The sequence below is a fragment of the Zerene cesonia genome, chromosome 24, assembly GCF_012273895.1.
Source record: "Zerene cesonia ecotype Mississippi chromosome 24, Zerene_cesonia_1.1, whole genome shotgun sequence".
Taxonomy (NCBI): domain Eukaryota; kingdom Metazoa; phylum Arthropoda; class Insecta; order Lepidoptera; family Pieridae; genus Zerene; species Zerene cesonia.
In genome coordinates this window covers 3,016,557-3,038,423 of record NC_052125.1, presented here as the reverse complement: position 1 = coordinate 3,038,423, position 21,867 = coordinate 3,016,557, and the positions used below count along the sequence as shown (strand labels likewise).

The 21,867-nt window shown below is 34.5% G+C and overlaps 1 protein-coding gene across 1 annotated transcript in view; it reads right to left on the bottom strand.

Moving 5' to 3' along the window:
• The window catches only part of LOC119836362, a 70,629-nt gene that overhangs the window by 18,623 nt on the left and 30,139 nt on the right, over nt 1-21,867 (bottom strand). The window contains exon 2 of the mRNA XM_038361667.1: nt 9,998-10,139. Coding sequence (XP_038217595.1) covers nt 9,998-10,139 — 142 coding nt within the window. The remainder of the gene's footprint in view (nt 1-9,997; nt 10,140-21,867) is intronic.

The following is a 21,867-nucleotide window of genomic DNA, read 5'->3' as shown; positions in this document are numbered from 1 at the left end:
AAGAATAAGGACATGGATCGAATGCGGAGAAAAGATGATTAATGCTTTTATGTACTTAGGAACAACGTAGGAATAGTTGAAGAAGCCCATAGTCGAAAAAAATTACTATGAGAATGGGATGTTGAATGAAATTGACCGAGGTAAAAAATAGCCCATACCATCTTCTAGCCTCCTATTTACTTCCAATGCGAAAATCATATCATAAAATCGCTCCGTTGTAACATGATAGAAAGCCAAACACACAAATTCTCACATTCATAATAGAATAGTAAGGATGAGAAAGAAAAATCCCCGAAACAAATGAATACTTAGTTTCCGGAATAATTTTCCAACTTTGGCCTTGATTTGGTCCCTTATTCCATTTAGCCCGGCGTCTTGTTATATGTATCATTCTATAATCCCTTTGGACGAAACCAGCCAACTAGAGCGTAATAAACATTTTGGCGTATTTTTTTCTTCATTTTCTTTCTAGTTCATTAATAGTATAATTGCCGTTTCGAATTAAATTTAATTCGTTTTCCTACTTCTTTTACTATTCTAACTAATTTTGTTTTATTATTATTATTCTTGTTTTGTATAATTTTAACTGTATTTGGGTAACTCTTAAATAAATTACTATTTTAGTTTATCCTCATAACCGACCACTAAAGAGGTAAAATATCTTTGAGGCCCTCGTGCAGGCAGGAGAAGAACGAGTGCAAAAAGTGAGCTAGTTAAAGTTCAAATAATCTACAATCAAGTAATTACCGTACGCATAATTTCCGATTTCAACCGCTCATTTCGTTTGCGGTTTAAGGAAATTCTCGTTCCGCGAAATTTCATTTAAATATAAGCGCTTGGAGGTTTATAAAATTTCATCTAGACGCCCCCATCGTGGTGGAATTGAACGCTAGATTATCATCTTATAAGTAGAAAAATCTAGCTTGGGCCCTAGATTTTCACGAGAATAGGTCTATATTTAGTGAGTAAACGAGACCCGCCGATTACACTACACATTTGTAGTTCGCTTTGTTTTCGCCCTTGGTAGATATATGGCCTATATCAATCGTACGGATTACGTACATATTTAAATGAGAAAGAACTTTTAAAATCGACCGATTAGTTCCTGAGATAAGCGTGATCGAACAAACAATCATTCAGCTTTATATTATTAGCATAGTAGAATAAATGCTAATCGATAAGTATCCAATGACTCTATGAATAAAACCTTCCAGGATCATTTTGGGGCTATTTCATATCGCAACCCTTACTACAACGGAGAAGCGTTTCTTTAACTTTTCCTATTGAAAAACGTAACTTGCCAACGTTTTTCTTTAGGAATAGTTTTATATCCTCATCAGCCCCTTTCAGTGATTTATGCAGAGAGGTGCCAATTTCAGGTCTTTATTTCTCGAATGTTATAGAGATTTCAGGTTTCTGATGATGCAGCAAGTAGTGACGAAATGCTTGCCATTGGAGGAGTGACGAAAAGTCATGCGGCATTCGTCATGCATATTAAACATTCCAATTCGTCCAATCTTCAACCCAGTCTCTTGAAACTATGTGAGTATTTAATTTTACAGCTAATAATAATAAAGTTTACGGTATGATATCAAAGATTGTAGATTTAAGTGGGCGCCGAGTTCTTTATTTCTATATTTGGTATCATTCCAAGCCCGTTACGGAAAGTGTATTTTGCCAGACGCTACCTACTCGAGAAGAAAATCTCGAAATTGAAGAGGTAAAGCTTGCTATACTTACACGAAGATACTAGGCTACTTGACCGCACTTTGCTCGAGGTTAGATAAAGTGTAGAAAAAATTAAGATACTCGAATTTGGTAAATAGAAATAAACTGTGCTAGTTTAAGGTAGCGAGCGAGTAATAAAGATCTATTTTATAATCTCGGCTAAATTTTTCTCTGGTATCTACTAGTTAGTTTGAGATTCACAATGACATATAATAATAATAATACGGGCTCGTTTTCCGCAACTCGACGTCAAGCGCCTATTTTGCGTGAAAGAAAAGGAGGGGGGTAGCCAGTCAAAGCTGGAACCATCCCAGCTCCTCCATGAAGCTAAGCAGCTTGTGAGGGCTGCTGAAAACCTCAGGGAGGGACCTAGGACAACCCAAATGCCTTGCCCTGTACTCCGCAACCGCCGTGCATTCCATGATCACAATGACATATATATTCCTAGTATATATATATATATACCTAGTATATATATATACCTAATATATAAAATAACTCATAAGACTAATACAAATTATAGAGGTATAGATATAGAGATCTCTGGATATACCAGTCCACAGACTTTTATATGACTAGATCCATATCTAGGCTTGTCTCATTTCTTGTATAGATATCATATAGCGAATTAATATTTTTCTATCTACTGCGACGTCACACGAGGGATTTAGTGATGGACTCGAACTGTGTCTGAGTAAGAGAGTAATGGGGATATACTGAAAATATTTCAACAATTCTTTCACAAATAGTAAGCCACATTCTCTGCGAGTGTCATAGGCTATTTTATTTTACAGTGCTTTTATTTTGGGTCTACCCGGGCGCAGTCAGGCCGAGCCGGCTAGTAAAATATTTAATTACCATAAAGAACAGGTAAAAATGAGACCACTTAAGCTTGTGGTACACTTATGCGTTCACTGGAGGGACTCACCTTTTACCACACTATAGAAAAATTAGCATATCAATAAAAATCAAAACATCATCAACCTTTTAGTATCAGGAATGAGAACGTGTTTCTGAGAACTCGAGAGGCCAATTGAATAATCTGATAACACTATAAGTGGATTTAAGTTCCGAGGGGGACCTTCCGATGACACATTTACCTTACCATTACATAAAAAATGAACGCGAATTGAAGAGTGCACTTTGATATACAAGAAATCATTTTACGTATTATTTTTTTGTTGCATCACTACATAGTATAAAACAAAGACGATTTCTCTGTCTGTCCCTATGTCCCTAATGTATGTATTAATCTGTAAAAAAAATTAAAAGCAACGGATTTTGATGGAGTTTTTCGTTTATAGATAGAGAGGAACTTTATTAAACTACATCGAATTTAACGCGTGCGAAGTCGCGGATAAAAGCTAATGATTAATAAACTACATATTTGCATTCTGCTCTGCTCTATCTTCAAGTATGCGAAATTCAAACCTCATACGTCCGGGAAATTATGTTTGATTCACGTTTATATATACAGTGTACAATCTGGCAATGCCACCTGACGAGAAAATACCCTTAACACTGTAAATACAATGGTTTTACTTAAAGAAAACATTCCATAAGTTATATGAAAAGAAAACCTGCATTCAAATTTCACGAAAATCCACATACCACACCCGGATATCGTGGTTTCATCCTTATAATTGGCCCTAGCGATCGATGCGATAAAATAACCGGTTGTTATTACAACAGGATGTTTTGTTTGAGTTAAGTTTTCCATCTACAATATTAACAGTTCTTTCCTTTCAGGTGGCATTATAGAATTCCATCTTGTATATTGACTAGCTGTTCACACCGGCTTCAGCTTCGGAACATATAGAGCCTACTAGCTGCGCCCCGCGGTTTCACCCGCGTAAGTCCATATCCTGTAGGAATATCGGGATAAAAAGTTGCCTATATGTTATTCCAGTTGTTCTGCTATCTACGTACCTCGTACGTACGTTTCATTGCAATCGGTTCAGTAGTTTTTGCGTGAAAGAGCAACAAACACACACACATCCTCACAAATTTTCGCACTTATAATATTAGTAGGAAAAGTAGGATGTCACTCGGTGAGGTTGCAGCTCTCTAATGGTGAAAGAGTTTTTGAAATCAATCCAGTGGCGTTTGCAAATGCTTTGGTTACAAACATATCAAAATACAAAAGCTTCCCTATTATAATAGTAGTGATAGATAACACCAATGTTATAAGTAACCGAGCCCCACATGGGGTCTCCGTACTTATTGTCAAAACAATTGCAGCGCGTGAGTCACGAACCTCCGCCCGCGTGCACTCGACGCATAACATGCGTTAGCGTTATCCATATGAATTTGTTTGTATGTACGCACTAATCTCAGGAACAACGAGATAGATTTCAAAAATTCGTTCACCGCTAGATATATACGTGATCCCTGAATGCTATATATGTACCACGGACGAAGCCGGGGCTTAATTATTAAATAAATTTAAAAGGCAAACTATGGAAAATATCAATATATCATAATAATGATGCCAATGAATTGCCCGCTCCTTAAACGACGACATGTATTGGATTTTCATCTTCCATACATTAGTGCTTATACCTCTAGTATGGACGTCTATGGGCGACACATTTTACCCACTACCAAGCATTGCATCTGCACGTTTGCGTTCCTACCACATAAAAAGAACACACTAAAACCCCAGCTGCTATAAATTTCGATGAACTCTATATTTCACCACATTCTATAGTTTGTACCACGGCCAATTATTTACATAATAATCTCAACCTTCGAGTTTGAACTCGCGAAACGCCATTGAAATATATATATAGAATTTGTGACTTCTTATGAAATCGTCCACGTGTCGTTGCCGCAGAGATTCCTCAGTCGTCACGGATCCGTTGCGTCTCTCGACGCATATAAATAAAATAAAGTATCGCTTCATTGTAGGCGAAGATATGATATATTTCTCGTATGAGACCTATGGTATAGTTTATTTTTGGATATTTATTCTTAATTCAGCAATCGCAAGCTAACTTTTAAAAAGTAAAAAAAGAAACGTTTGACAACCCTCATTAAACGTATAATTTAATACAAATATTACTAGCAATCCGCCCCCTCCTAACCTACCTATCAATCAATAATAATTTAACATCCCCTACTACTACAAAATAAACAGATAAAACTGTACCCACGATCAAAACTAATCAATAACACAATTAAAACATACACTGGCTCTTACACTACATCGCAAATAAGTCTTCAAGCAGATGGTACACCATGTGCGAGAGCCATCGCACCCTGCACACTAATTATCCTGTACATTGCACATTACGCACTTCCTGCATTCTGTTTACTGGCTTGCGCACGCGGCTTCGCTTGCTTTGTGCCCGAATGAAAATCTTTGTTTAGTCATTTCGGACTGTTTATTTAACTTCGCGCCCAAAAATACTTAAAAACCTATCGACATGAATGGCCACGTACACAACATAGTTCATAAACTGTAAATTAAAACAAATATTTAGCAATTACAGCAGCAATTCAGTGGGATCAATGGTTAGGACCTCGGAATTTAATCAAAAAGCCAGCGGTTCGAGACCGGGCGATCGCGCGTGAAATAAATTGATTTTTCAATTTATCAGCACATCATTCACATCACCACTGGTCGAAACGGTAAAATAAAACATCGTCAATAACCGACATGTCGAAGAATCAAAAGTTCGACGACATGATAATGTTAAAAATGAATCAAAATTCGACATTCGTGCCTGAACGCCCATAGGAGGCCTGCGTGCCAGCAGTGGGAACATATATATATGGGTTGCTGCCGAAAAGCATAATTTTAATTGAAAACTGCCACTTAATTTTGTCGATGGCCCTTATTTTTATAATACTCACAAAATAAACACCACGCAACTTAATTACGAATTTCATTTACTTCGCAAAATATAAATTTACGCTACAATAAAAACTACGGCGGCCGAGATTCGAGCTTATTAAGAATTTTCAAATGTTGCCATCTTTTATTCCTTTGTGTATGCTCACTAACGTGTTCTAGACATGTGTGTGTAAAACAATAGTAGTGTGTGTAATGAGTGTTTTATTGAATTAACCATCGACCCGCCCCGGCTTCACTCGTGGTACGTTATTTCTCTCCATTCGAACCTTACTTGTGCCTTAACAAAAACGTAAAATCATATTGCCGAATTGGTCAAGCCTAAATTGTTGAATCGGCAAATCATCTATTTATATAGATTTTGTACTTCTAATGTTTTTTAGGCATCATTAAAAATATATATATATATTCTCACCATTCTCCACTCCTTCTCTAAATCCCTATCAATATTATACATGTGATTATGTTACATTATTGGTCTTTTGTTCACGCCTTAACCAGTGAACAGATGTGGATGAGATTAGTCTGGGACTCGAGAAAGGACATAGTCTAGCATTTATCCCAGAAATCCCACGGGAACAGTAACCGAGCCGGAAAAAAAAAACTTGAAACCTCTTTCTCCTCCGTCAGCGCATGTCTCGTAAACGAGGTAGGTATAAAATTATTACTTCATGTGCGTATTAATATGAATATGTCATATGACACATACAGATTTATATAAATTGCGTCGAGTGCAACAAACAAGTTTTCAGTAAGAACAGTTATACCGCTAATGAGTGCAAAGAACGAACCTGATAATTATTTTTCGAGTTAAATCCTACATCGACCCACTGATAATGAAAACGTGAAAGTTTTGTCGCGGATGGATGTATGTCCGTTGCTGTTCTACGCAATTTGTATGTTATCGAATAAATTGATCAGTTTGAAATTGTATTTGGATCGACTGGAATACGACGACGGTTGTTGAAAATATCGGAAATTAATCAAGGCAACCGAAGCACCACTAACGAGCGCCGCGAAATCCAATATAGTTTTAAAATTATAAAATTCGCGATGCAGTAATATAATATGCAAATTTAAAAATAACTAAAAACAAGCATTATATTATAGCAGTATTTACTACAGAACTTGTCTAACTTGCACATATAGCGAGTATACGCAACAAAATTATTTAATTCTAGCGATCCTGATCAAGATAATAAGATAAACTCAACTATGCGCCCTCCGGTTTAACCAGCTGAAGTCCGTATCCCGTAGGAATATAGGGATAAAAGTTGCCTATATGTTATTCCAGTTGTCCAGCTATCTACGTACCAAATTTCATTGCAGTCGGTTCAGTAGTTTTTGCGTGAAAGAGCAACAAACACACACACACATCCTAACAAACTTTCGCATTTATAATATTAGTAGGATTAATAAATTATACTCAAATCACCCCGTTATCACGAAAATCACCACCAACTTCACTTCCCTATTATTTTCATACGGGAATTCGCATTCCCAAACGAAAATCTACTCTATGCACGATAACAATAAGGTCGCAATATGTATGCCATCTACCGTAGCAGCTGTTTCAATCAGCTGTAGGGTCACAACGGAGACTGTGCGTTGACTCATGTACATACAATTAGATTGAGTAAGGTTTAATGAAGCGTAATTCTCGAGTCAATTACTGCCCCGTCGGTTAAACCGAGTTAAATCTTTGGGAGGGTTTTAGTATTTCTGTTGAAAGGTTTTTCTGTAGAATAACAGAGGAAGATGATAGATCAGACGGTTCGCCTGGCATTTAGTGCGTTAGACATATAAACTTACTGTTAGTCTATATCTTACTAGTATATTTTTATATTACTCTTTATCTCCGTAATATCTTGTTCATCATACTAATCACACTATCACAGCAATATTGTAAATGTGAAAGTTTATTTGTTTGAATGTTTGTCCGTCAATCACGTTGAAACTACAGAATGGATTTTGATGAAATTTCGTATACTGACAGGGTATGACGTGACTTGGGTGATAGGTAATTTTTATCCCGATCAAATCTCCCTTAGGAATCTTAAATATCCGGGCGCAGCCGGCTCGAGCGTTTGGTATGTTCATAATTATCATAAGTTTATATATATATATATATATATATATATATATATATATATATATATATATAAATATAGTACTAGCTGCGCCCCGCGGTTTCACCCGCGTAAGTCCGTACTCCGTAGGAATATCGGGATAAAAAGTAGTCATAAGTAGTAGTAGTAGTAGTAGTAAAGTTGAGTTATTCCAGTTGACCAGTTGTCTACGTACCAAATTTCATTGCAATCGGTTCAGCAGTTTTTGTGTGAAAGAGCAACAAACACACACACATCCTTACAAACTTTCGCATTTATAATATTAGTAGGATTAGTAAGATAGTAGGATAGTAGGAAGTAAGATTGCATAAAGTTCCCTCTACGTACGAGTATACAACTCGTATACAACGGAGCATGTATTGTTTATCTTCGTACAATACAGTATAAATCGAGTCCAATATATCATGGGATTGCCGCCGGTCAATCCCAGTATATTTTATAGTCGTATACGAAGATTATGTACATTGCATCGATGGATATAGCGGAACTTAAATATGCGTAAACGAAGAGGTAAATGAATGCACAACGCAACACCGAACGTAATCTTTTCTCTATTGGCTTTTGTTTTCGAGTGACATTTTAAAGTCGTAAAATGTAGCATAATAAAATAGTTTTTTTGGGTTTGTTACCACAGAACTTTCGACTGGGCGAACTGATTTCGTTGATTCTATCAACAATTTGATGGCAATTCTTCTTGCTACTGACAATTAGAAGGCGGGTTAGTCAATTTTTTAAATAATTATCTCTATTTAAAACGAAAATCGGATACCCATAAAAAGTTAAAATTTTTACTTTTTGCGGGTATCCGGTACCTTATGCAGTACATATATCAAAGGAATAATTGTGCAGTGAGGTAATACACTACACTTAAATTCGTATATATCCACATAATTACGTCGAGATCCCGTGTGTATTTAAGCGGTACAATCGCAAAAAAAAACGTGCATTACAAAAATAATGAACGGCGACTGGTGAAGGGTAATTTAATTTTCTCAAATTAACGATCGAACAAAAAGCTCGATTTTTATTTCGGAACTTTAATACATCATAACGATGTCGAGGAAATTTTCATGTTTTATTTATTCACTTACTTAATTATCTATTTAATGTAATTTAAAAAAGGAAAGGTAAAAATATCATGGGCTTAGGTCTATAATTTGTAACTACATTTTTGCAAATAAATTTAATTTGATTTCAATTTTTTTTAGAGAATAATATATTATAATAGTTAAAAAAAAATAAAAAACACGCTTTTATCAAATTTTGCAAATTGAGAAATAGAATAATTTTATCAAATTAGTGTATTGTCATCGGTCCTCAATAAATCTACAAAGTTTGAACGAAATCTGGCCGTCTAAAGTGGGTCAAAATCGCGCCCAAAGAAGTCGGTTACAAACAAACATACAAACATACAGGTGAAGCTTATAAAAAGCGTGTAAAAAAGGGTACAATTTGGGCGTGAGAAGTGATCTCTTCCAGGCAACCACGATTGTTTCAAGTGCTTAAAATTTTTGATTGTACGAACGGATGAAACCGGGGGCGAACTGCTAGCAGATTATAATTAAACGCCGAATAATGCATTTAACTGCAAGCAGTTACGGATCAGAGGATCACAATTTGTCGACAGAATGTATCTCGCAGGAATCTGGCCAGCGACGCGATCTAAATCTAACGGCATTTACAATCTTACAGACGTACATTTACAAAGAAAGAGCAAAGACAGAAGAAAGATAGAAAAAACGTTTATTATAACGACTTGCCATACAATAAGTTTACGAATAATGTTTACGTACAAGTTAAACATAAAGAGAAAAGATAATACTCAATGATAATTTTAACATAGATAAATGTGATACGCAGACCATGTGCAGCATTAAAACATTACCACTCTGTGATATTCTGCGACGCAGATACGTCGCAGCACCGATTCAGAGTGGGCCCTCTTCAAACTTCAAAGGAACATTGAATTGTTTTTTTAGAAGCGGAAATTGTTGTATATAAGAAGTCTTATTGAATAAATAAATATTTGAGTTTAAACCTACAACGTAACAAATATCATGTAATAGATTTGTAATATAGACATTTAAAAGAGTGTGTAGTTTTTAGTTACCATGCAACTAATGCTAGCCTACCTGCCTAATAAGGTGATAATTTCTATACTTCCTTTTAAATGTCATCACGAAACCTGTACTAATATATATGAATCGTAACACCTTAAGCTGTTCACTGCGTATATATATCTCTATATCAAGGGCTACAAGTTATTACATTACGTAACACTCACGTTGCATATGTATATGTTGTTTCGGCATCTTGTAGTCCGGCGGGTAGCATCTCTCGTAGAAATCTATGTCCGACACCGGACATACCTCCGGCGTCGGTATGATCAGCCCCGTGCCGGATATGGCCCTTTGCAGGTGGTGCTCCTGTGGATACAAAGAACAATATATTGTAGGTCATTTGGATAGTAGCAAAAAAGTAAGTTAGTTATTTTGACGATTTTTATTATTTTATTTATTTTTAATGCAATTAAATAAAAAAGGTCGACACTGAGCGATAATTCACATACTACTTTTCAGTTTCCGACACAGGGTAAAGTACGCTACACCACTGCGAAATGGCTAAATAATGTAAAAAATAAAGTCCCGTGTCCTCATATGGGCGGGTATAAGGCAAACGTACAACATACTGTCTGTCACTGATCGATTTTCTTTACAGACCAATAGGTAATTAGCGTTCAGTTTCTTGTCAGACTAAAACATTTTTTTTTGTTAGTCCTCTGGCATAGCACCCAGGGACCTTCCATTCTACGCGTTTTACCCACTGTACGTACCCGCCAAGCAGGCTCCCAAAAAAAAGTCGCAACAAGTAACGGCTTTTTTCATACAAACATTTTGTTCAAAAACTTTTTGGGAATTTAGAATAAATAATTGCATAGATATGAAATTGTATATATAAATGCATTTAAATAACAATTAGTCACCAAAACTACTAAAGTGCCTTAACGTCTATTGCAAGTATTCAATTATTAATAAATGTTGTCTCAATACCTCTATAAATAAATAAAGACTTGGGGGAAGGAAAGGGAATAAAGGAAAGGACTGGCGGAGTGAGGAAAAGGATACGGGCCTCGGGTATAGCGATGGAGTATGTATTATTATTATTCCATGTTTATTGACTAACATTTATATAATACTCTATTAAAATCAATGTTGCTTTGAATCATATAAATGTTTAATTTCACCATAATCCCAAAATTAATTGCTCAATTAAACCAATATTGGAGGTATCGATTGCAACACTTTGGCTTTGAATAAACAACCTTATTCCCAATGGAATACGACACAAAATTGTTTCAAGCAATTATTATACCACCAACATACCGCCAACAAAGAGGGATTGTTGTGAAATAATTAAACGTACTTATACAAAAATAACATAAATTCTTAATTTTAACCAAATCCCTATAATTATTTTTCGGACGTAACAGCTCAAAAAAACAAAATATGAAAATCCACATGTAAAATTACAAGATTTACAACCTTAACTGGAATGAATTACGACATAAAATTGCTTGCACCAGTTACGAAATCCCTGAACCCTAGCAGAGTTATACATTCATAGGTAGGTATGTATATAAGCATTTCGCTGTAAACTATCAAATTCCAAACTAGATTGCCAGACTTCGTATATATAAAGTATAAACACGTTTAATTAAAAATTCATCCATCGACCGCGCTCCCAGAATTGAATTGAATCAGTTGATATTTACTTTATCGAGACTGATATGAATTCATTTAAAAATGTATATATAAAAAGCGTATTCAAATTCAGCTTCAGCGTTTATGAATACAAATTTAAAAAGCGATGGAATGTTATTTTCTCGTTTGGATAAAAAGTATATGGGCAAAGGAATGATTTTACCTATTATATTTGGATACATATTGAATGTGGTATGTTTTTTTTTTCGTCTGTGAATGTAACAAGCGAAAATTGTAACTTTACATATGTAACCCTCATAGGAGGCCTGTGTCCCAGCAGTGGGAACATATATGGGCTGATAATGATGATGATGATGATTAAGTATGTACCTAGTACCTACTGGATATCTAATATAATAAAAACAAATTCTTGACGAAACTTTCCAATTAGGTTGGCTAAGCGCCGCGTCACCTTCATACCTCATTAAAACATTAATAACACTTAAAAATTCTAGCTATATTATGGTGTCAGTTACACAACTATCCATGTAGGTACCTACTAACTCAGCTAGTGTTGTTCCCACGATACAAAATGCGATAAATATTCCGTAACATTACGTCACTATCAGCCATAAGCTCTGAGCAGGGAATTGAAATGACGCAATGGATTTGAATACAACTATAAAAGGCATCGGTAATATTTACTTATTTATTTATACCATAAATATAAACATTACAAAATGGAAAATTTTGCGTTAGTGTATGTATGTTTGCAATGTTTTCACACAAAAGCTACTGGTAAATGTTTCACCATTGGAAAGATGCATCTTTACCGAGTGACATAGGCTATATTTCTGCAACAGGCAAAGCTGGGGCGAACAGCTGGTCATAAGTATGGACATATCGTCAAGTATTCCAGTAGACAAATCACATTAAACAAATCAACTATAAATTTAGCGCCATATTGTGGTGTGATAGGTTTTGTCAAGTTAACCTACACAAATAACCTTAATTAAAAAATGACAATTGACACATAGAGGCCATTGACGTTTCTATTCTTAAATGGATCTCATTACACCTCCCATAAATCTATACTACGGTGTCTTCAGAACAATTCCACGTGGAAATGTCCGATTGTGACGAAGCTAATTGGAATGTGACATTCCAACTGGCATTATTAACTCTTTGCTGCTTAACCCATGTAGGAATTCCAGATAGAAACACATAATATTAATATTCGTTTAAAAAATAATAACAATATTTATATAATAACAGTTCCATAAACAAAACCGAGCACCACCGATATCCGATCAACGGTTTTCACTTGAACTTGTAAAATCTCTAGGTATGAGGTATCATGTACATTATAACAAAATCTTTGAAAATTATGATTGGAATAAAATACAAGTGTTGATTAAATCTTATATATAAAAATCAATTGCTGTTCGTTAGTCTCGCTAAAACTCGAGAATGACTGGTCTGATTTTTATAATCATGGTTTTGTTGCATTTTGAATAATCCAGGGAAGGTTTAGAAGGTAAGAGCAATACGGAGGCGGGCGGGAAGCTAGTATTCAATAAATATATTAGAAAATGACGCTGAAACAGCAATTTAATATTGCAAAGTACATAACACTTAGCGAATCGTAAAGCAGGTCGCTCAGTTCAGTAGCCCTGCGGTCAGTGGAACCATCAAGTACTAGAAACTAGGCCATTTAACCACCTAGGCTTCGACAATGCTCTCTCAATAATTTTTGTCAATATCCGAGCGTGCATGAGTGGTCTTCATTTATCCTAGAAACTCTGGTTTCATCAAAAACCTAAAATACAAATACTTATTTATATTATAGGAAAACCCTGACTTTTTATCATTTCCTTCCTATTATTATAAATACCAAAGTTTTGTATGTACAATAATATGTTATGTCATTCGTGATATGAACATTATTTCAAATTCATTACAATAAAGTAGGTACTAGTTATCGAATGAACATTTTACACTATTGCGTTCGTGCGTGTACCCAAAGTAATCTTGAAATAAAATCGTGGAGTAATAGCTAGTTAAGTTAACAGAATAAATTCTGCTATAAAAAGCTTTAAATGTGAATAAATTCAAATTGCGAACATAAAAATCGAGTATTTTTTACTGAAACGCGAAATAAAATGATAAATTCTTGCCTACTCTCATAGCCTGTGACCTGAAAGACACCTCGCGCCCACACTACTATATCAGCTTACAGCTATTTAATTACCGTCGACCTATAAAAACACTGTACGTACATTCAGCTGAAATTCCGATCATAGATGCACTATACGCTTCTTTTTCCTACTTTTACACTACCATAACGTTAATAAATTATAAACGTTGAATAATATATTATTGATATTAAAACAAATCGATGTTATTCAATTTAACATTCAAACCTCGCCTCATTTAAATCTACCATCCCTTTTTACCCAACCCATGTTTTTCACCGCTGCGCTGTACGCTTCGCAACGTTTAATTAGTATTTTTTTTACATTGCAGTTGTCTTGTTTACAGTTTTAACGAGGCAAGAGCGTGAAGTTCGGTCGTAACGGAAAAACACTGCAGGTCTACGAGTATGTAAGCAATTATGTTACGACATTGTTATAAAAAAAATCGATATTTGTTATGCTGACATGTAAACACCTATTGGTTTTTGTTAAATGTATTTTTAGTAACCTACAGTATTATTATTATATTGCTAGAAAATATTAATGTATGCTATTTAAGCTGAGTCTCACAAATTATTTGCATATTCCGTGAGCTACATCAATCTTTGCAGAACTAACTCGTTGATAATACAGCATCACATACATAGATTAATGTTGAATGGTTTAGTAATTTCAGAGACTCTTTGTAACCAACAAATACATCCCTTTTCTTCAAGTTTCAATGACGTATTAAGCAAAGAACCATCACCCACATGTCACCCACAGCTCCATTCCCGACGATGACATAAAAAAGAACCATATTAAACATAAAAATAAATATTATTAAAAAATATATTTAAAAAATTAAAAGCACTCTAATATTTATTTGAGACTTTTATTTTATGATACATTCTACGAAGGATTTTTGTTTCTATCGAGATCGAGAGAAATCTCATTATCGTTTACTCGGAATTTAAGGACTAGACAATACATACTTTACGAAGTTAGAAACTTCCAGAAACTCCGATTTTCTACAGTAAGATTCTCCTTTAAAATCAGCTTAGTCATGTTTTGAACTAGACGATAAATGCGTAAATGGAAACATTGTCTACACAACGACGCAATATATTTTCACTTAGTTTTAAATAGTCGCAACTGTCTATGGTGGGTCCTCGATAAATCTTCTAAAATCTGCTGAAAGTTATGGCGCTAGACGACCTATATAGCTGTTCTTTTTCTACACTGGAATTAGTACTGCTTTAAGACTTCATCGTAACCCTCCAGGAATACGTTGATAAATTTGATCAGTCGACCACTCTTGGCCACAAACTATGATACATTCTTACCAGCCTCAGAAGTTAGCCATAAAGAATGTACCTTATACATTAACAATACTCGAAGCCAAGGCAGACCGCTTGTATAAGTAAATAACAAAAGTCGTATTAGTTACACTACATATGTAAAACTCCAGAATTACATAAAAGATTTTTATGATTCTAGCCTCCTTGAATTTATCTCCACGTGGATTAGGATAATAACGGTTGAGATTTATAAAAATATCCTCCCGGGTTTAGCCAGGGCGAGCAGCTAGTACTATCATATAAATCTAAACTTAACGCGAGTGACGTCATTGGCAACACATGCAATAACTTTATTAATATGTGCCTCATTTCAAAACCTATATATTTATAACTGAACCCCGTTTAATATTTATTCAGTGAACGGCTGAGTTGAATCGCGGTTGAAGCGTATCAAATACATATCACAGTAAATAAACTATGCTTATGTACTATGTTTAGAGAGACAAAGTTTGTGGACTTTGCGACGTCGTAGGTAATCTCGGAGTCTACTTGATCGATTATGAGAATTTTATAAAGGCGGAACACAGCCAGTATATTTGTGAGGACAAGAATACAATAAACTCTTAATGTCTCTATTAATAAAATAGTGAGTATCTCTACAGACATTACGAGATTTAATTCGAGTGGAATAGTCCCAATAGTTTATACATAGCCTAAATCCTACTAATATTATAAAAAATAGATAATAAATAAAGCTAATATTATAAATGCGAAAGTTTGTAAGGATGTGTGTGTGTGTATTTGTTGCACTTTCACGCAAAAACTACTAAACCGATTGGAATGAAATTTGGTACGTAGGTGGATAACTGGAATAAAATATAGGCAATATTTATCCCGATATTCATATAGGATACGGATTTACGCGGGTGAAACCGCGGAGCGCAGCTACTAAAACCATAATACGAATAATACCAACTATATTGTTACAGCAATGTCGATATTAATTATGCTAATCCGAGTTCATTCGAATTAATTATTTGTGATCTATTCAGTAATTAAGTTGCATGAGAATGTTTATAATGTGAAAGATATTTAAGCATTTACAATGAAGTGTGTGTATTTTTAATGGACCGGTGATGGATTTATTAACAATCATTTATTATTAACTACGGGCCGCCCCGGCTTCGCCCGTGGTACATATATAGCCTAAAGCTTTCCCCAATAAATGGGCTGTCAAAAACTAAATTAATTCTTCAAAACGGACCAGTAGTTCTTGAGATTAGCGCGTTCAAACAAACAAACTTTTCAGCTTTATAATTATACATAAAATTCCCGTGTCACAATGTTAGATACCGAACTCCTCCGAAACAGCTGGACCGATTCTTATGAAATTTTGTGTTTATGTTGGAAAAAATAAAAAAAAAGATGTTGGCTGATTCTCAGTATGTCTGAGTACATCTTTGTGTAATCGTCTTAATTTGTAATTGTCATGTATTTAATGTGTTCTTTTAATAAACTTTTTATCTATCTATCTATTTTTCATACCCCTAAATCATAAGAGTAAGGCAGAACAGCGTTTGCCGGGTCAGCTAGTGTTAGTATAGATGTAATCAGTTGAGTTTTAGAAGGTAGGTACAATGCTCGGCCACAAATTTGGATGTTAACGGTTTATCAACTTGGTCCTTGGAATTGTCCAACAATTAAAAAAATCAGATAGTATCAGACAAGACGTATATAATATAAAATAATTTTCGAATAATATGAAAGAAAGAAAGAATAATTTATTTTAAGACACTCAAACTCACAAATAGTAACAATACATAAAAACAAAAAAAAAATGATGAAAAAAAATACATAATAAGGGAATGAAAAAAATAAATAGATAAATATAAATTATGTGTGTTTGCGTGCGCTAAAAAAGGATGCTACTCAGTATATTTGAGGAATGCAGTTTGTTAAGATGATATCTTTATAAGGTATAGAGTAGAGTTTATACTAATTTATTTGATTTCTTTATATTTCGCTTACATAAATTTGTATGAAATTATGAATAGTGAGTTAAGGTTTTTGTTATTTTTTATTACATTCAAGTAAACGTAATTATGTTAAAGTAATGAAGGAGAACGTTTTTATTTACATCTCGTGTTATTTTTCTCTTCTCTATTACATAAAATATACTATATAAAACCTTAACTCACTATTCATAATCTCACATCCATTCAGTCGTACATTTTCAAATTGTATCTTAAACATTATATGAATATAATATCATGAATTTATAAATAGGATAAGATCTTTCAATAACAAATTTACCAAAGCGCGGAGTTTCGAATAAACACTAGGTAACCTATACCTTGTACATATATTTTTTGATACGTATTTCTCTTTAAATTTATCACGCATGTATCTGTTATCAAAATTCCGTTTTGTACGACGCCTATTCTTTTACTTAGCAGCTTTTCCTTTGCTTTGTGGTTGTCTGCTAGAAATCGCTCAATAGCATTAGACCGTCTTCTGTACCTCAATTTCTTATGCTGTATTTTTTAACAATTTCTTTGTGTATAATAACGAATTTTTAATATTATTATTATGTTTCTTATTTCCATAATACTATTATTATTATTATTATACACTACCTATAATAGTTTTAAATGTTTTCTGGGACATGAAATTAAACTTCGCCGATGGAATACATATACATAGGGTACCTATTAATATATTAAAAACAAGCCGCTCGTCCCGGCTCCGCTTAACGATTAATCCGGTTAAGTGAGTGCTTATCCTTATTTCACGTCGCAAAGGAGCGATTTTCTTATATTATTAGTGTCTAGAGATAGTTAGGTTTATAGAAAAATATATGACGTAGTTACTTTTTACCGTGTTGTGCGGTAAAATGTGCGTTGTGGTTTTATCGCGCATGCCTACTAATGAACTGAATACTATATAATTTACATTATTAGTCCAAATTCAGGCTACAGAATTATTAATCAAAGTTTTAAAATTATAGGGTTAGTTTAGTACACATAGTTGCGTATGAACTAAATACCTTAAAATACAGTTAAAGTATTTTTCTATAAATGAATCTAAAAGCAACCAATAGCATGTTACAGCTGCTGTGCATTGGAACGGATCTTTGTATTAATGGAACGCTGCAGTGTTATTTTATGTATGTAAAGTGAAGTCCCGTGTCCCCTAGTGGGGTATGGGGTAGATGATATACATCTGTTTCACTGATCGATTTTCTTTATGGACAAGTAGGTGCTCAGCCTTCTGTGTCCTGCCAGACCGAGACGTATTTTTTTTGTGTGTCACCACCGGGAATCGAATCCAGGACCCCTCGGTTCTACGCTCACGCGTTAACCACTGTGCCAAGGAGGCGGTATTACGTATGTAACGTTCTCAAATTGTTGGTTACTGTTAAGTTGCATATTATCATTCGCTTTGATGTATGCAACGGCGGACGACTCGAGCATGCCTGTGAATTCGCTTGGATACTTGGTTATACGTTTGGCTAATATAGTGAACCGGTTATTAACGTCATTGCTAAAGATTAATAAATATTTCGCACCGTTTTGTTGCAATATAATTATACTTTAATATGCGAAGAAATATAACTGAAATTAGAATAGAATTGTTTTTAACATAAAACTAAACCGCATTAAAATTTTCAGATCTACACCAAGAATAGTACAAAAATGGGATTACACGGAAGGTACCAGCTTCCAATAATTAAAAATCATTAACATCAAATCACCTAGGCGAAAGTTCTGAGGAGGAGGACTTCCAAAACAAGCACAAAAGAAACTACAGTCGAACAGGAAACCTCCTTTTTTTGATGTCGGTTGAATACAAACATATTATTATGAAAAATTTTTGAAATTATTATTATATTATTATGTTAAAATGGTTCTTACTTCTTCTTGCCTATGTACGTACTTCAGGATAGAGAGATGAGATACATAGAGATATGTTAAGTAAGTCTATATTATACAATAATATTCATACGCAGTGAGTCGTCTTATCCTATGTATTTTAGAGTGATCCCTCCCCCTACCTTTGATACATGTTTTTATACCTATAACGTTGATCTCATATTACAGTGCAGATTTGTCGAGTGTATGTTTCACCGCGACACGTGTAGTGGAGCGCAAATAAGGAGTCGGTAGGTACGATGGCAAAGACTAACTCCGACTTTAGTTCTTAAATAAGTTTAAAAAAATATATTACACAAATGCATACAACTTCATCATGTAGGAGACACTGCGATGAGTGCCAAGTCTCATAAAATAGGCAAGTGATCTAAATTTGAACAAGCCTTCTTATAATACAATAGCATCACTGCAAATCACTGCAAAAGAACAAACTTATAGAATTAATTTTTTTATTAAATGTGGGAGTCGAATCGGGATCAATCGCACTGGGGAAAGTGCCTCACCCCTACAGAAGATCGGTATGAATTAGTAGCATGTGTATCCTGGTGGAGCCGGATCCTTTCTGTGCTTTTCCCTACCCTCTCCAAACATTATTCCCTCAATCAATTCTCTCCTCATCCCTATTCCATAAGACTTCTAAGGCCAATGTTCATGGGCGGTGCTGGTCGTTTACCATCAGGCAACCCATCAGGTCCTATGCTAATTCATCACAAAAAATATATTAGTTGTGTGTAGAATCAAACACAAAAGGAAGTATAACGTAATAATATATAATATACAATATCAAAGTATTCGCATTCGACTATCAATACCAAATGAAATATTAAATCACTGATTAAAAGCTCAGCTTGTTATTGGATTCGACGTGGCGGATATTTTATAATGAGCGTGGGTACCGGCAGTCGATATCTGTACGAGTGTCTGCCTCTTGTGTTTTTATCTTTGCTCTTATTAATATTTCGATAAATGTTCGTACAATTGTGATTGTTGTGTAACAATACACTTTACGATTTGTTATTTGCTATCTACGTAATAAAATCTATTTTTATCGTAATTTTTTATATACTTTTTATATAATAATCGCTTATACTATACGCAAGCGTTTATATATAAATTGTAGGTCTTTATTATTCAAACACCACGTACCCTAGTATGTTTTGTTTTCTACCTTTTTCTTATTTCACCACGTTAACATTATATGTAACAGTAAATTAAGATTTATGAATTGTGCATCATTAATAACTATAAATGATTATATTTTTTCTCTATGAAAACCAAACGAAATTGAAAATTGATTGACGCGGAGGCGTTGACCCTGTCTGATGCGCGTAGAAACGCCGGTTCTATAGCTAATCAATTAAAGACAATAGTTAAATGAAGTATTATTTCAAAAAATACATTTACAAACATTTAATATCTATATTTATTGCATCAAAAACTTTAAATTGCTTAATTATTAGTAAAAAATATACGATAAGCCTGTTTCACGTCTTTCCGACCGAATCACTATTACTAGCCTATTCAAGACTTAATGAAAATGAATGTAATATTATCATTTTAACCAACGAATAAGTTTAACGGTACATACTCAGAATTTGCGCAGCTGGCTATTTACTTTCGGTTATTATATTTGAAGAAATAATAATTGCGAGTCACTTTAAACCTATCCTAGGGGACAATTCAGACAGATACAAATTACCTAGGTCAATTATTCCTTGTGAACGTATTTCTGAGAAATTGAAAAATAAATCAAGGCTAAGCAGAAAGGAATACAATTTAATCTAAGCTGACTATATTAATGTTATTGCATCATTTTTATAACGTACAATGAGGATAGCGCCAGGAAGATCAGACTTTGTGATTTATTGATCATTATTTACATGTTTGGGCAATTTAAATCGTCATATTTTGCGGAAAGCCTCAAAAGCTTTTGTTCATCTTTTAATATTATATGAAAGAGAATAAATAACGTAGAAAATAAATTGTACATCTTATTGGTTCAGTCGGAAACTTTTCTTAAATATTATCACCCTCAATCCGTAACATAATAAAACTATTATTATTTTCAAAACAGTGGTGTTAAGTTTACAATACAGGGGATGTAAAATTGTTCTATTTCAATATAATTGCGCAATAATTCCTCTTCAAACTGCCCCTACACAGCAGCCCCGCTTGCAAGGGTGGCGTTGAAAAATGTTAGCAATTAGCAACCCCTGGGATAACATAGCCCTGGATTGGACTTATGAATTATTGTCAGTCATTTGTTTCCATATTTAATGTTAGTTTGACCTACTTTTGTTAAGACCGTATTGATTTCTTCGCGCTATTTAGTTAAAAAAAAAAAAAAAAATTGGGCTCAAAAAATTAGTCTCCTCGGCTAACCATAGTCATATTCGCAAAAAGAACACACACTACGCAGCGTAGAAAAGAAAATATACCCAGTCAGTATTAACCGTCAGTTATTGAACGTCCCAAAGCAGTATACCTTACCCGCCCACGCGTAACCAGCCCATACATAAAACTTAACGAAATAACATTCGGGCACTACATTTGACATAGTGAAGTCCCGTGTCCCCTAGTGGGGTATGGGGCAGATGATGTACATCCGTTTCACTGATCGATTTTCTTTAGGGACAAGTAGGTGATCAGCCTTCTGTGTCCTGCCAGACCGAGACATTTTTGTGCGTCCCCACCGGGAATTGAACCCAGGACCCCTCGGTTCTACGCTCACGCGTTAACCACTGTACCAAGGCGGCGGACATTTGACATAAGTGTATTCAATTATGTCTAAAGAGGTTGTATGAATCATACGACAAAGTACCTTAACTACGTGTTGAACGAGACAAATCGTTGTGGTCCACGTCAGTCCGTTTAAATTATTCACAATTTGCTACCAATGCATTTATTTATACACCAAGCCCTGAGGTTATATTTATTATAAATAATATATTTTAAGTGTCTGTACCTACTTATAGAAGCTTCTAATAAATGTTATTACGAAAAAATCATAATATATTCTTAGAGTTAAGTAGTTATTCATTTCATA